Source organism: Pinus tabuliformis, chromosome 8, assembly GCF_031772625.1.
Source record: "Pinus tabuliformis cultivar Carrire ecotype Pingquan chromosome 8, CPIR1, whole genome shotgun sequence".
NCBI classification, from domain to species: domain Eukaryota; kingdom Viridiplantae; phylum Streptophyta; class Pinopsida; order Pinales; family Pinaceae; genus Pinus; species Pinus tabuliformis.
The window spans coordinates 1,273,014,685-1,273,031,328 of record NC_142294.1 but is presented as its reverse complement, the minus strand read 5'-3'; the positions used below and the strand labels follow the sequence as shown (position 1 = coordinate 1,273,031,328).

The window sequence follows — 16,644 nt, the reverse complement described above, 5'->3', positions numbered from 1 at the left end:
GGCAGTTGCTGGAGTCTAAAGGCTGCAGAAATATTGCAGAGTGGAGTTGGTGAAGTACTGTAGTCAGAACAGTACCTGGCAGAGCAGAGCCAGAGGAGTTGTTACCAAGGGTTTCTAGCCAAGCACCCTGGATCAGCAGTGCAGTTGCACAAGATGATCAGAGTAGGGGGCATCTCGACAAGGGGCAGAAGGATTTCTAGAAGGGAAATCAAGACTCAGAGGGAGTCAAGAAGAGAACTTCCAAACAGGAAGTAGGGACTCAAAGGAGTCAAACAGAGAACTTCCAAGAGGGAAGTAGAGGAGCGTCATTGCACTACACGGGGTAAGAGACCAGGATAGATTGGACGGAGCATCGAACTTCGCAGTCTGGAAGGCCTAAATCTTATCAGTGCTTGACAGGAATCGTGTCAAGAACTTCACCTTGAAGGTTATAACTATCCCCATCGACCCCAATGATAACGACAAGTACGAAGAGGCGATGTCAATGGCCAAGTGCATTATCCTTGACGGGGTCAAGGATCATATGGTACCACATATAGCCGAGAAAGAAACAATAGTTGAGATGTGGGAGGCTCTCAAGAACCTGTACCAGCATACTTATGTGCAGAGAAGAATGTTGCTCGAGAACTAGATGAGGTCGTATCAGATGAAGAAGGGTTAATCGATTGACACCTTCCTCGAAGGACTGAATGAGATCCGAGACCAGTTGACTGCTATAGGAGCGACGCTGAATCAGGAGTTTATGATGAGGACAATCCTGAATGTTGTCTTAGAAGATTGGGAAGTGTTTGTCCAGATTATCCTAAGCAGAGGGACTCTCCCACCTTGGGACAATATGTGGGCAGCTCTTCGCCAGGAAGAGATCAGAAGGCAGTCGAAGACAGGTAGCAGAAGCAAAGGGATCAAGGTCAAGCAGGAGGAGGAGGATGTGGCCCTAGCGTCTGAGGGAAAGCAAGAGAAGCGGAAGAAGAAAGATCTCTCCAAAATCAAGTGCTTCCACTTTGGGGAGATGGGTCATTATGCGACCCAATGCCCAAGGAAGAAGAGTAAGGGAGAGTCTTTCGAGACTAAGGCAGCGCCAGCACGGGCAAAGAAGGAAGTTTTCACATACGATGATTGTGCCATGAGTGCACACGCACCACTTGAGCAGAAGTGGGGAGACATCGAGCCGTAGTCAGGCAGACTACAGGCGATGAGGAGCAGGATCCTCGAGGTACCTGACCTCTTGGATTAGACCTTGCTACGGGAGCCCTGACGAGGAGTAGCAGGACTTGCTGAGTGGGTAGAGACAGATGCAGATGGAGTGGCAGAGAGAGCTACAGTGCAGGAGTCCTAAGACAGCGCAGGGCTAGCAGGTTGTAGCAGTGCGAGAGGCACCTGAGTGTTGCACCAATGCAGGATGGCACAGAGAGGTGTGCCACGGTGCGAGATGCAGGGAGTTGTTGCAACAGCGCAGAGGTCAGAGAGGGAGCACTTGTCAGCGGCAAAGGGAGCTTCAGCATCAGTGGGTGTTTTTAGCCCAACAGGAAGGTCAGTTGGGAGATCAATTACTTACTTCTCAGTAACTGAGTTGCAGTGGAGCAGTGGGCAGCACGATGTAGCATGATGAGAGGTGCAGTGCGAATGCAGTGCTAGGAGAAAGGACCAACAACAGCACAGATGCAGAGGGAGTTGTCGTACAGATGCAGCAATGGCAGTGGCAGAACCATGGGCAGCAGTACAAGAGGCAGAAGTGCAGAGGATGTTGGGCAGGAAGACCTAGCATCAGCACAGGTACCGATGTCAGATGATCAGAGTAATACTCAGTCAGGAGTATTGCTAGAGCACAGTCCTCGCTAAGAGAGAGTGTTGATTTGGGTTAGCATCGGATGTGCTCTAGCCACGAAATTTGGTGGAGAGGTTGGGGCACATGAGATCTCCAATACCCAGAAAGGGTTTGGGCAGATTCTAAATAGATCAGGAGATATTAAACTAATTAATATTTTTAATGGAGTCCCTAAGTCTAGACTTAGGGAAATTAATTTCGGTCGTTGAGATGTCAACAGAAAAAGTATAAGAGGAGGCTTGAGGGTCACTTGGAGATTACACCAAAGTGATCAGTCATTCTATTCTCTAGAGCGGGGTTTGCTAAGAGAGATAGAATCAGTGATCGGGAGAGCAGCTAAGGGGCATTAAGAATAGATAAGGCATAGATTATACCGGGAGAGCAGTGCAGCAGCCAAGGAGAGTGACGCAGAGCCAGCAAGGGCTCACGCAGGGCCACGCAAAGGCAGCCAAGTGTTGCACAAAGCACGAGAGAGGCCAATGTGTCTAATGCAAAGGCTCAGAAAGCTGATGCAGGGTCTCATGGGGCTGACACGGGCCAGGAAGGGCTGACACAGGGCCAGTGTGAGACAGAGAGGGGTTGACGCAGTCCAGATTGGGCAGAGGCTGGGGTTGCAGAGCAGTTTTGTGCTGAGGAGCTACCAGAAGGATTTTCTGGGTTTTTAGCGAGGAGATTTCTCTCAAACTGTGAGGTATAGCTGCTAAGGAAATTCTTTGTTGGGTAAGCCAGTTTCGGCACCCAGATTGTACTCTAATATTGCTTAATAAGAAAACCTTCAGATACTGCACCGGTTTTCTCACATTGGGCTTTTCTGGAGACATTAGTCCAAAAATAATGGTGTCATGTGGTGTGTTTGTTCTTGTTTATTTTAGTTGTTGATCTATAATATGTTGAGCATGCACTGGTGTTTATTTCAGTATTTACATTGTAAATAAATTGTTAAGGGAAATAACAAGTAGGTAGGAATAAATCAGATAAAGTGCATGAAGGGTTTCTTAACTAAGTAAACTTAGATACTTCAACTTATTTTGCTTTGAATATTTACTGTTAATTTTCCCTTAGGGATATTACACGCTCCTGCTTTCAATTAGCCTTGAACACAAGCAACCAAACATTTTGGAAACCATAGAGTCTGTCCATAATTATACAAACAGAGAACATAGTGACAGAATATACTATCAAGAGAATATACATGAAACCAGTAATTTGTTACATTAAGGGATAAATAATACAACCATAACTAATTATACCTGCATAACAATACATGTGATAAATTTGGTGTATATCTAGCAAATGAATTAAACTAGTTACAAGCATTAAAAACCATATTACCTTGAGTATGACCGAATAATGGATTAGACAAATGTTAATAAGGCACACCAGACAAACTTGTTTGGAGATCATTGACGTAAGGTTTCTGTTGTTAATGGATTATAGGAAATCTAAGAAATTTATTAAACCATAGAAGATTTTCACATACCATCTCGTCGAACACATATTTCTGGAACATGTTTAACTGTGCCATTAATGTTGTCATTGTAGACTCTGGTCTCAATATCTCCTTCAACATAAACAGATGCACTAGTCCAGAAAATCAAACCATCCAGATAGACATCAGCAACACATTATACTAGGCGAAACAAATATCTGTATGGAAGGATACTAACATACCTATTAAACAATTTACATTAATCAAACCCTTTGTTTTACCTACAGAACTTATTCAGGATTGAATCAAAACTTGGCTTGAGCCGCCAAGGACAGAAGTAAATTCAGACAATGAAATCTATAAAATCCAGATCATACATACTCTTTAATCAGCTGCTGAACAGCATATGCTCCAAGTGGTTCATTATGAACAGCAATTCTATGCCACTGAATAGGTCTGGTGGATTTGTTTATCCCCAGAGTTCTTTGGTCAAACATGCCAGCAGTTCCTACAGTAAATATGGTCACAGTTCGACCATTCCTCAATATTTTCTGTACTGGTGGTTGTCCCACTTTTCCACAGATAATTGCCTGCATGGGCAAACAATGTACTATCAACAAATCTCAAAAGTAATAGGTACACCAGAAAACTGCACAGACAATTTATTCTCACCCAACAGATGAGATACAACCCATCTAACAATTCAGATTCATAATTTCACCAAACAGCCAATTACACAAGTCAAGGAAATGGCAGGAGAATACAAAAACCTTATGAACACCACGAAAACCCCATCCCTTCTTGGGATCTACACTCTGCGGCTGTGACTCTCTCCGGAGAGGTTGTTCACTCTGCTTGGCATCTTCAATTCCCTCCTCCTCATTAGGTTCGTAACCAAGAGTAGAGTATCCTGGCTTTAGTGATCCAAGCAACCCTGCAGTCCATCCAAGCACTTATGAATTCTTCATTGCATATTCCTTCAAAGTTTAAACACAGGCATACAAGAGTACTACTAACTAATTTCATTTGGAATCTAAATGCTGCATAACAAATAGCAACCTTTTTTAAGATTATTAAATCCAATCAGATAAAGAAAAAGGATGAGCTTCAAACAAACGTATAGTCGAAAGATTGGCCTGTCAGAAATACAATCTCTTCCAGTCTTTGAATGTGCCTATATGTATGTGTGTGTGTGCACCCTTGTGCACAGTGCACAATGAATAAAATAATATTATAATAGTACTATAAAATGAGTACAACTAAATCATAGTTCATTAACTCATTGTTTATAAATTAAACAATATCAGCCCAAAGGGTGAGCTCAACCAGTTGTCGCCAATGTTGCCCAGTTTGAATCCCCTTGGGTAAAGTGCACTAATTGACACTGACAGCTTTAATAGGGGAGCCATCCACAAATGTGGAGAAACATCCCTAGGGTTTCCCTGTGAGGTTTTTCTTGGAAAAGAATTATAAATGGTATCAATGAGAAACAATATTAAAAAATATATTTTCCATATCCATTCGTAATTGTGAATAAGTATTTGATCACTGAGCCTGCAAGAGTGAAGAAGCCTCGGCAAATCAGCAAACCCTGAAAATGGCCACCACATTCATCCATGGCAATGACTGTCAACTAAGTCACACGACACAAGGACATGGGATGCGAAGGACACTGAAATGCAAGTGTCTAACACGGGAAATCTCGACCTTGGAAATAGGACACAAAAGCCATGTTACACACACACACATATATTGCACATATATATCAATGTTCTTAAAATCGGCATCAGGATAAAATCAGCAAGGGTCTGAAAAACCAAAAAATCATAAAAATAAGGAAAATAGTGGTAAGAATCAGCAAACATCAGCAAAATTAGGATACCACCAAAATATATTAAAAAAAATCGGCAAACATCAGCTCGGCCAAAAATTCATGATTTCGCAATTTCTTCATGATAAAATCGGGATGTTTGCAACACACAAATATACACAATAAGAAAATTATAAATTACAATACAAAAATGGAATATAGACATAAAGATCCACTAGTTTTAGAGACAAGAACATTTAGAAAACACTTGGGATCCCTTCAAATATCAATTTTACCCTTCATATGCACAAAGAAGGCCCCAACCAATCTCACATGGTTCAGGTTCATGTTCCAATTCAGCAACTATAAAGTTCGATTTGAATTTGAACTTGTCTATGAAGTTCGGATAAGGTATGCCATTAAATTCATCCATATACATATTTTGAAATTTTCAATATATATATACCTCGCTTGCCTTCTAGGGCAAAGGGAAGCAAACTTATAGCTTTATTCTTCAACTTGCAAAGGGTGATGGCTTATCAAGATGAATTCGTTTATATAATTATTCTTAGGATATTTCATTCAAGATTACATGGCCCATACATTGAGAGATGTTATATAGAGACAAAATTCCACAATTTAAGCAATAATTGCATGCAGCAATTAGCCCTAAAAATAGCCAAATTCCCAATCCAATGTATATGACAAAGTAAAACAAGAATAGCATTTAAAATCATGTACTTACATGTAATAGAACATATCCAACCATCCACAATTTGACAATAGAGAAGCTCCAAGACAAAATAAACCAAATCCAAACATCAAAATTCATCCATAAAGCTCCAATTCATCGTCCAAAAAAAAGTGCGAAATTCTCAAGAAAGAGAAGAGATCCAATCCAAAGTGATGATGAGCAAATGAACTCATCTCACCTGTATTTATACATTAACGAGGAGTTTGAATTAGTCTCCTCGGCTTACATAAGCCCCAAAAATAAAATAATGTGCTAATAACCTAACTTTTGGTGACAAACCCACCAAACTAACTCACAAATGAAATAAAAAAGCCTCTTAAGAGATCAGATGATAAATAATACATGTCGTATGGTTGTCCAAGAGCCCTGATGAGGTCCATAGGTGCCATAATGAAGAATAAGACCCTCAAAAGTGATGGACAAGGGGTTGGCCCCTTGTTCTTCAAACAATAAACCTGTGGTGCTCCCAATGGGTGTGGGGGCACAATAACAACCTCATGGGTCTCCAAATGAGTCGAATATGCCTGTAGATCATTTGTAAGGGCTCTAATGATGGTGTAGGTGATGCCACATCATCCTACAAGTCCTAGGTCAGTTGCCAACCAAGTGCATGGTACATCTATGGGGTCGGTTGGGCAAAGGTAAACCAGGTGCATCTTCCTCATCCAATAGGTGAATCTCGAGCAATCTTTGAACATCCTCAAGGATCCATGCAGTGTTGTCTATTGTTGTGGAGGCCCATGGCTCTCAACGCACACCCTAAATGTGTCAATGTGGCCCTCTGGAGGGTTAGAACCTCGTATAGGGAGACCAAACCCAAAATGGAGACCATCTGCAATCTTGCATAAGATCCAATGCATCCCCTAGCCTTCCAATACAACAAGTCATTAGAGAAATCGAGTAAATGAGCTTAGCAACCATGGACCACAAGTGAGGACTTCATAATGGCCTGCCCTTCCATAATGGGCTTCAGGATGTGCCAATGTCTCCCAAACTCCAAATGGGATTAACCAAGTATCCTATTAGGTAGCTTCTACTTCTAAAGGGGATAATATGTTCAAGGCACATCCTTTAAAAGGGGGTAGTGCGTGATAGAGAGGTGAATGGAGTAGCGGATGAGAAGGGGCAGCCCTGGGCCACATGCTGAAGTGCAAGGGTAGCTAAGAAAAGGGAAGCCCGCACTTGGGTTTATAATGTATAGGAGGGAGCAATTGTGGTACATGAGGTGCCCCAGCCTTGATTTTTCCACCCTTCTTTATATGCCTTTTCCTTTTAATGATTGTTCTTTGATTAACCACTCGAGGCTCAAGGGGTAAGAGCATGATGTATGAGATGTAGCAGTGGATACCCCCTTTTAAGGTAGGGCGATTCATTGCCCACCAGGGGTTGGGACAATCATGGGTTCCTATTTGATGAAGGAGGCTCATAGAACCTGTAGGAACCAGGGTGATAGCCATGATGATGGAGTAGAGCTCATGTATTGGCTTTTACCCATGTGTTAAATGTGTTTGTCCTGACCATCTTTTGCATTTTGTGGTACATTTTCTTGTTAAATGTAGCCAAATATGCTTTTACTTTTCTTTTTAGCTACATCAACCTCTGGAGCATCATTCCAGGCCTAACCCAAGGTGTGGGCAAGGGGAACGGGAGAGTTAGCCCTATGTGGACCCAGTGGAGGAATGTGGACCCAAGTGGGAGAAATGATGAATGGGGAAGTAATGAGTGGAAAGGGGGTAACATATGCGGATAAGGGAGCATGACACAACCAAAATCAGAGTTTCCCGTGAAATACCATCCCTAAAGCCAAACGGTCAGTAAAAGAGATCCCACGAGACTAAAATGCAAGGTTAATATCCCTAAGGGTTCTAGGGGACAAAAGCACAGACCTAGCCCATTTTTTCCGTCAAATCCCCCCATTAATCCATGCCCATAAGTGTCCTTGATAAGCAAACTACAATACTCAATTACCAAATGACAAGGCATACCTTTAGGTTCACGAGGCCCACCTTCAAACATACGATCATGACAAATGGGTGAGGGACCACATGGCTGGCTCAGGTGGCGAAGAAATGGCACAACGAGCCAGTTGGTCACTACGAGGGGCTGTTGGTGTTATGTAAAAAATAGTTAATTTTAGGTTTATTATTTAATTTAGGTTTAGTTAGGCGAAAGGGCACGATCATAAGATCATGCCCTTTCCCAAAGGGTGTCCATGGCGGTATTTAAGCCAGGAGCCCCATTGTAATCAGACTTCATCTGTAATTCATCATTTTTAATAAAGTATTTTATTCATTTATATTCTGCGTATCAGAGTTTTCTGTTTCATCTGGTATCAGAGCGGTTTCAATCCTCGACATCAGCATCTCTGCGCCCTGTCCGTTCACTCATTGTTTTGTTGTCATTCCATCGTTGCCCAATTACTTGTGCACGCTCCCTTGTTCTGTCACTTTGTCTTTCCGCCCTCTGTCCTCTCGTCCACAGTATTATTCCCCCGTCGTCCGTTCTCCCTGCGTTGTGCTTCCGTCCCATTCATCTATCTGCATTCGCACCTGTCCGCAGTCCTCTGCACACCGTCCGGTTCCATACCTGTTCCCGCCTACTGTGTTACGACTTCCGTTAAATCGACTGCCAGCTCTGTGTTACGGTAATATTCGATATATTTTTGAATAGCCAAGGGGTTACGCCAATAGACGTGACGGTTTAAAAGTAAATGATATATATAAAAAAAAATTATAACTTGATTTGGTGATTTGGTTATATATATATCATATTTTAATTATATATATTATATATATAATTTAATTAAAAGTTATATAATTTATAACTTTAAATTTTATATATATATATATATATATATAATAATAATTAATAATTATAAATTATAATTATTATAATTTATAATTAAAAAAAATATTAATTAAATTAAATTATTAAATTAATTTAATTTAATTTAAAAAATATATATATATATATATATAATAATAATTAATTAAATTAAATTATTAAATTAATTTAAATTAATTATTTAAAAAAAAAAAAAAGGGAAGGAAAAATATTTTATTAGATATCATTTAATAATGCACTGCGTAAATCCCCCATACTTAAAAATATTTTAGCTGGCAAATAAATACACGCCTCCGCAAACCAGCTCAACGTCGACAATGACAATGGCAGATTTCCAGAAAAGGTTGTTGGATGCAGAGCAAAAGATAAATAACAACCACGACGAGGTCAGTAAAAGATTAAATGAAGTCGAGAGCAAGCTTGGGGAGCAAGCGGACAAAATCAAAAATCTTGAAGATACAACAAATCGAATAGAGATTAAGATGGAAAGCCAACATGTCCAAACAGGAGTAAACTTCAGAGAAGTCTTAACAATGTTGAAAAGTCTGTGTAAAAAGTCGAATTGTACACCCGAAGAGCTATTAAAAGAAGGTGAAGAGAATCAAGAACACATCTCGTCAGATTCAACTAAGTCCACAAACTCTCATGACAAAGTTGAATCCCCAAAAAAATCAGCGACACACCACCAAGAAGCAAGTAACACTGCCTTTACAAACAAGCAACTTTGGGATACCCTTACTAGTCAACACCCTCTTTTTGCTCAACCATTAGCCACATACCAGAAGAGGGTAAAGGTTGAGATGCCTAAATTCGATGGGAACGAAAAAAACAACGTTGCATGGATAAATAAAGCAGAAGAATACTTTGAAATATATGACATCACTGACGATGACGAAAAGCTCAGACATGCATCCATGAAAATGGAGGGAGAAGCATATAACTGGTATATGTGGTGGAAAAAGACAACACACGTCATTAGCTGGAGGAGATTTAAAGATGCATTCTTCAAAAGATTCCAAGGTGTGAAGGAAGAAGAGTTCTTTTCAAAACTCATCAAATTACGACAAAAAGGAAGTGTGGATGAATACACTCAAGAATGGGAGACCTTAGTAACTCGAGTGCCTGGGTTATCGGAATCTCGTTTAATTTAGTCATACATCTCGGGACTTAAAACCCATTTACAAGTAGAACTTGAGATGCATGACATTTCATCAATAGAAGTAGCAAGACGAAAAGCAAAAACAGTGGAAAAGAAATTCGAACAAATATTTTGGTCAAAAGCCGAAAAAACACATGCAAGACGAAGAACACCTCAGTATGCAGACGCAAAAAATACAAGATATGTTCCACCACATCGTCGTGAAGATGAAAAATCTAATTTGGAAGCGCAAAGGATAAAGGAGGGTAAATGCAAGCGCTGTGGTGAAAAGTGGGATCCCAAACATAGGTGTGTTAAAGGAAAGGAACCAAAGAACCTATATAATTGTGAAGCAACCAATGATTCAAACAGTGAAGAGTCTGATATTGAAGAAACAGAAGATGCCCCAGAATTCTCACCAGAACTAGATGACGAAAGTATGCCGCAAGTGTCATTATCAGCTATGACAGGTATATCACAACCTCAGACTCTAAAATTAAAAGGACACATAAAGAAGAACAACGTGGTGGTTCTCATTGACTCTGGTAGCACACACAATTTTTTGGATGCAACCATGGCCAAGAGACTCAATATTTTTTCATTCCCTTTACCAAACATGAAGGTAATGGTAGCAGATGGTAAGAGGATTGAAAAAGTGGGGAAATGCCATAAGGTTAAATTGCAAATTCAAGACTTCAGTTTAGAGTCTCCATTTTTCACAGTACCATTAGGAGGAGTAGATGTAGTTTTAGGTGTCCAATGGTTGCGAACTTTAGGTACTTATGCCGCTAACCACCAAGTACAATTTATAAAATTCAAATGGGGAGGTCAAAAGTACAAATTACATGGGTTCCAAGCACCAGAAAATCAAATTGTATCATCATCTCAGATGATGAAGATGATTCGAAGAGGAGCACCTGCTTATGTAGTACAATGTCATCAGTTAGAAATGTTATCTGCAAATATGACCAGTGAAGAGTCACCAGAGATACAAGAACTAATTAGGAAACATGAAGAAGTATTTCAAGATCTACCTCTAAAGATGCCGCCTAATAGGGAAATTGAGCATACAATAGAAGTCAAGGCAGGATCAGACCCGGTTAACATCAAGCCATACCGATATCCACATCACCAAAAAACAGAAATCGAGAGATTAATCCAAGACCTCTTAAGGTGTGGAATCATCTCGAAAAGTAAAAGTCTTTACGTTGCTCCAGTGGTGTTGGTAAGGAAGAAAGATGGGTCATTCAGGCTATGTATTGACTATAGGGGATTAAACAAAATAACAATTAAAAATAAGTTTCCAATTCCCTTTATCGACGAAATGTTGGATGAGCTACATGGCGCAAGGTATTTCTCAAAATTGGACCTAAGATCAGGTTACTATCAAATTAGAATAAGATTAGAAGACATACCAAAAACCGCATTCCGAACACACGAAGGTCATTATGAATTTAAAGTCATGCCATTTGGATTAACCAATGCACCAGCAACGTTTCAAGCAACTATGAATGAATTATTTCGCCCACATCTCAGAAAGTTTGTATTAGTATTCTTTGATGATATTCTAATTTACAGTAAAACTTGGAAGGAGCACTTGCAACATTTGGATAAGGTTCTTACACTACTTAAAGAACACCAATTTTACGCAAAAAAATCCAAATGTACCTTCGGAAAGGAAGAAGTAGAATACCTTGGACACATTATATCCCATGAAGGTGTAAAGGTGGACCCTAACAAAATCAAAGCCATAAAAGAATGGACCAAACCTGTTAATATATCCAAGCTAAGAGGGTTCTTAGGTTTGACAGGATATTACCGAAGGTTTATTAAAAACTATGCACATATAACTGCACCTCTAACAAATCTTTTAAAGAAGAATTCGTTTCTATGGGATGAGGAAGCAGGAAGGTGTTTTGAAAAATTAAAAGAAATTATGTCTAATGCTCCCGTATTAGCAACACCAGATTTTTCTAAACCATTTATCATTGAGTGTGATGCTTCTGGATTCGGTGTAGGTGCAGTACTAATGCAACAAGGACATCCCATAGCTTTTGAAAGTAGGAAGCTCAATAAAAGAGAGCGCCTCAAATCCACATACAACAAAGAAATGCTCGCTATCATGCACGCACTAGCTAAGTGGAGGCAATATCTTTTGGGAAGTAAGTTTTCTATTCGAACAGACCATAACAGTCTCCAACATCTCCTTCAACAAAAAACGCTTTCCGAAGAACAACAAAAATGGATTGAAAAAATTGCCGCTTTTGACTTGGAAATACTACATAAAAGAGGTAAAGACAATGTAGTAGCCGATGCCTTATCCAGGAAAGATGAAGAACCAACACTACTTGCAATGTCGGTTGTTGTTCCTGAGTGGCTTAACGAAATTCGAAGTGAGTATGCCAAGGATCCAGAAGTAACAGCAATAATCAATAACCTTCCCAATAACTCAAAATTTGAGTGGAAGAATGATATCCTATGGTATAAGGGAAGAATATATCTAAGTACAAATTCCAAGTTTAAGTTTAAGATACTCAAGGAATTACATGACTCACCGTCAGCTGGACACGTAGGATTCTTTAAGACTTACTACAATGCACGTCAATCCTTCTTTTGGAAGGGAATGAATCGTGATATTCAGAAGTATGTAGCAGAATGTGATACATGTCAAAGGAATAAAAGCGAAAATATTACGACACCAGGATTACTTCACCCCTTAAACATTCCAAATCAGAAATGGGAGGAAATCTCGATGGACTTTATTGAACGATTACCAGTATCTGAAGGCAAGGACAAGATTTTCGTAGTAGTCGACAGACTCACCAAATATGCTCATTTTATGGCAATAAAGAAGTCATACTCAGCAAAAGAAATCGCTGAAATATTTTGCAAAAATATATATAAGTTGCACAGTTTTCCAAAAGTCATTGTAAGTGATAGAGATGCCAAGTTCAAAGGTAATTTCTGGAAGGAATTGTTCAACCATGTAGGAACTTACTTAAATATGAGTTCTGCTTATCACCCGCAAACAGATGGACAAACAGAAGTTGTCAATAAATGTTTGGAGGCCTACCTACGTTGCTACGCTACAGAAAAACAAAATAAATGGGCTCAATGGTTACACCTTGCTGAATGGTGGTATAACTCCACCTATCATACATCAGCGAAAATGACGCCATTTCAAGCCCTATATGGATATGAACCCCCGAAATGGAAAGATCTAGCTATGGTCCAAACAAATCTACCTGTTGTTAAAGATCAACTAGAAGAAACCCAGAAAATCGTCCAAATATTAAAAGAAAATCTAAATAATGCAAGGAATCGTATGAAGCAACAAGCAGACCGTAACAGAACCGAAAGAGAGTTTGAAGTTGGAGAATGGGTATTTGTTAAGCTCCAACCATACAAACAATTATCCTTAAAACAGAAAGGAAAAAACAAATTGGCACCAAAGTTTTATGGACCTTATCAAATCAACAAAAAGATTAGCCAAGTTGCATATGGTTTAAGCCTTCCAGAGACAAGTCGTGTTCACAACGTCTTCCACGTATCTTGCCTTAAAAGGGCCCTAGGTAACAATCAAACAGCGCAAACAACACTTCCATCCCTAGATGATGAGGGAAGAGTCATTTTAGAACCAGAAGGTATTTTGTCTACTAGAGAAAGAAAGCTTCGTTATCGTACTATCAAGGAATATCTGATCAAGTGGAAGGACTTGCCCGAAGAAGAAGCTTCTTGGGAGAATGAAGCATTTTGTCAACAACATTCGTCGTTACGTATGCTTTGAGGACAAAGCATTCTTTCGAGAGGAAGGCAATGTTATGTAAAAAATAGTTAATTTTAGGTTTATTATTTAATTTAGGTTTAGTTAGGCGAAAGGGCACGATCATAAGATCATGCCCTTTCCCAAAGGGTGTCCATGGCGGTATTTAAGCCGGGAGCCCCATTGTAATCAGACATCATCTGTAATTCATCATTTTTAATAAAGTATTTTATTCATTTATATTCTGCGTATCAGAGTTTTCTGTTTCAGTTGGCTGCTGGCTAAGGACCATCTTGGAGAAAAAAATTCTCCTAGGGATATCACCCACAAAATGGTGGGTAACAGGACACATCTAAGGCATGTGCCCAACACATGTTTGGTATGTGTCTTGTTGAAGAGAACATGTCGAACACATGTCCTAGCATGCCTATATGAACATAGCACCTCTACCATGTCTATTACTTAGGTTATCAAGCATCCTTAAAAGGTGCTACAAAAGCAAGAGATTTCATGGACTCACTGTTGCTAAACCACCTTGCAAACAAGGGTTTCCATATTCATGTTATAATGCAAGTTCCATATGAAAAAATTTATGTTGTAGATATGATCTAAAAATATAAGATAATGCAAATATACCCAGAAACAATAAGAGAGAAATAGATAGAAATGATTCTTTATTATTGATCTCAAACCCTTAAGGTAGGGCAACACCATACATTCACTCCTTAAGGAAGGAGAGCACTCCACAAGCCATATGCTTGTTCATACAATAATACTTCTCTTCATATATCTCCATGTGGAGTCTCTAGCCTCTATATAGGCCTCATACATACAATACCATGCATCATTACCATGGTTTTCTCGTACCATCAACTAATACCATGGGCCCTTTACATTATTATTAACTACTTGTGGTCCCTTACATGACATGGGTTAACCACCTTATTTATTACTATGGCCCATCCCATTATTACATTATTACCTTGGGTACCTCCCTTGGTACCCCATATTATCCCCCCTAGGTATATATAACATTCCACCCCCCTAAGCATGTTTCGTCCCCGAAACATGGGAAGAACACAAATAATAAGATCTACTCAAAAGAGTAGTCCACTGATACCATGCATGTGCATCTAGCCATCCAAGAGAAAGGTGAACCCTCGATCTCGCTGGTGCCTCGCTCGCTTGAGATGGAAGTTGACCATGGCAGCTCTTCTGTGTTGATGTGCAGTGGGTGGATCTTCTCTCCTCGTGATCCGTCATGTGACGACTTGGTTTCCATCTTGATGGTTGTCTCGCTGGGTGATGTGGGTGATGATATGTTGAAGTTTTAACCCACGATGGCTGTTTCTTTACTTCACCCTGCTGTGGTGCCTGTTGTGGTGTCTTCTTTTTCAATATGACTTCAACCACTGAGCCCTCGTCTGATGTATCATCACCTGTAACCTTTTCTTCTGCAGCCTCTGTTTGTGTTTGATTGTTGATCATCAAAGGCTCATCATCTGATGTGTCAGTCCCTTGAACATCTTCTGCTTCAGCCTCCTTGGACTCTACCTGCTTATTAATGGAAATATCCTGTAATATAATTTTCTTCTTTTTATACCAGAGCTTCGGGAATTTCTTCTGCACATTAATATTGGTAGTACCCACTAATTCCATCCAAGGGTATCCCAAAACAACATCCATGTTATTCGTATCTGAAGCATAAAAATCACCATGAAACACATACTTATCCATAGAAAGCTTCAAATCCTTATAGATTTGAACATCCTTATCATCAACCTGTGTATGTTCAATTTGTTTTGCTAGGACTTGCAATTTTTTTGCCAAATTAACACTAATAAAATTATGTTTACAACTAGGATTGATAGAAACAATGATCTTCTCTTTCTGAATCAATCCATGAATCTGCAATAAGGATATACCAGTAGGAAGTAACCCTTTAGGTTCCATAGTTTCCTTCTTTTCTGTAAAAATAAAATCTTTGCTAGGCAATGTGACCTGACGAGCTAACTGGCAAGCCTCCGTCCACGTGGAAGGGTGGTGAAGTAGAACTTGAGCTTTGATGGCTTCTTTAAGACCGATGATAAAACAGTCCTTGAAGAATGTATCTGTGAGACCCCTAGTGCGGAAGGCTAAGGCTTCAAAAGCGGTAATATATTCCTCCACTGTACCAGTCTGTCGGAGCTTAGTGAGACGACCCAAAAAAGATTCTTCCTGTTCAAAGCGATCTAGGCCCGCCATCATAAAAATATTGGCGAAAAATTGAAATGGTCACAGATCTGTCAATATTGCTCAGAATCCCTATTATAACCTGTTTTTAGAAATGGAACAATCATTCTGCATCTGCCCATGTGATAAAAATCCTGATCCAGGCACTAGAATTCCAGATCTGCTCTGCTACTCTCCCGCCGTCACCCAAAATGTCTGCAAAAAGAGCTGATTTTAAATCAGCGATATCTCCCTCATCCGGACTCCGATTCGACCGATTTTTTTTTTGAAATCGGGTGTTTTTTCCCAAAGAATACAGATCTACAATTAGATTTTGTAGATCTTGCACCAGGGCTTCTAGATCTGCGCCGCAAACTCGCTGCCCTGAAAATTGTCTGCAACCCCACTGATTTTTAGATCAGCGATATCTCCTTCATCCGGACTCCGATTCAACTGATTTTTTTTTTGAATTTGGGTATTTTTTCACAAGGAATACAGATCTGCAATTAGATTCTGCAAATCTTGCACCAAAACGTACAGATCTGATCTGCAAATTCGCCACCCAAAAAATCCCTGCAAAAATAAAAATAAAAATTCCACGGTTTGCCCAAGAAAGTGCTCTGATACCAATTGTTGTAGATATGATCCAAAAATATAAGATAATGCAAATATACCCAGAAACAATAAGAGAGAAATAGATAGAAATGATTCTTTATTATTGATCTCAAACCCTTAAGGTAGGGCAACACCATACATTCACTCCTTAAGGAAGGAGAGCACTCCACAAGCCATATGCCTGTTCATACAATAATACTTCTCCAAGAATATTATAGATCTGATATGAAAATATGATATAATGCAAATAAACCC

At 39.7% G+C, this 16,644-nt stretch overlaps 1 protein-coding gene across 1 annotated transcript in view; it reads right to left on the bottom strand.

Annotated features, from left to right (window-relative positions):
• LOC149240034 (single-stranded DNA-binding protein, mitochondrial-like) overlaps positions 1–16,644 on the bottom strand; it is a 308,565-nt gene that overhangs the window by 122,229 nt on the left and 169,692 nt on the right. Inside the window, exons 3-5 of the mRNA XM_089373616.1 lie at positions 4,025–4,188; positions 3,636–3,844; positions 3,306–3,406 (exon numbers count right to left, since the gene is read on the bottom strand). Coding sequence (XP_089229742.1) covers positions 3,306–3,406; positions 3,636–3,844; positions 4,025–4,188 — 474 coding nt within the window. The remainder of the gene's footprint in view (positions 1–3,305; positions 3,407–3,635; positions 3,845–4,024; positions 4,189–16,644) is intronic.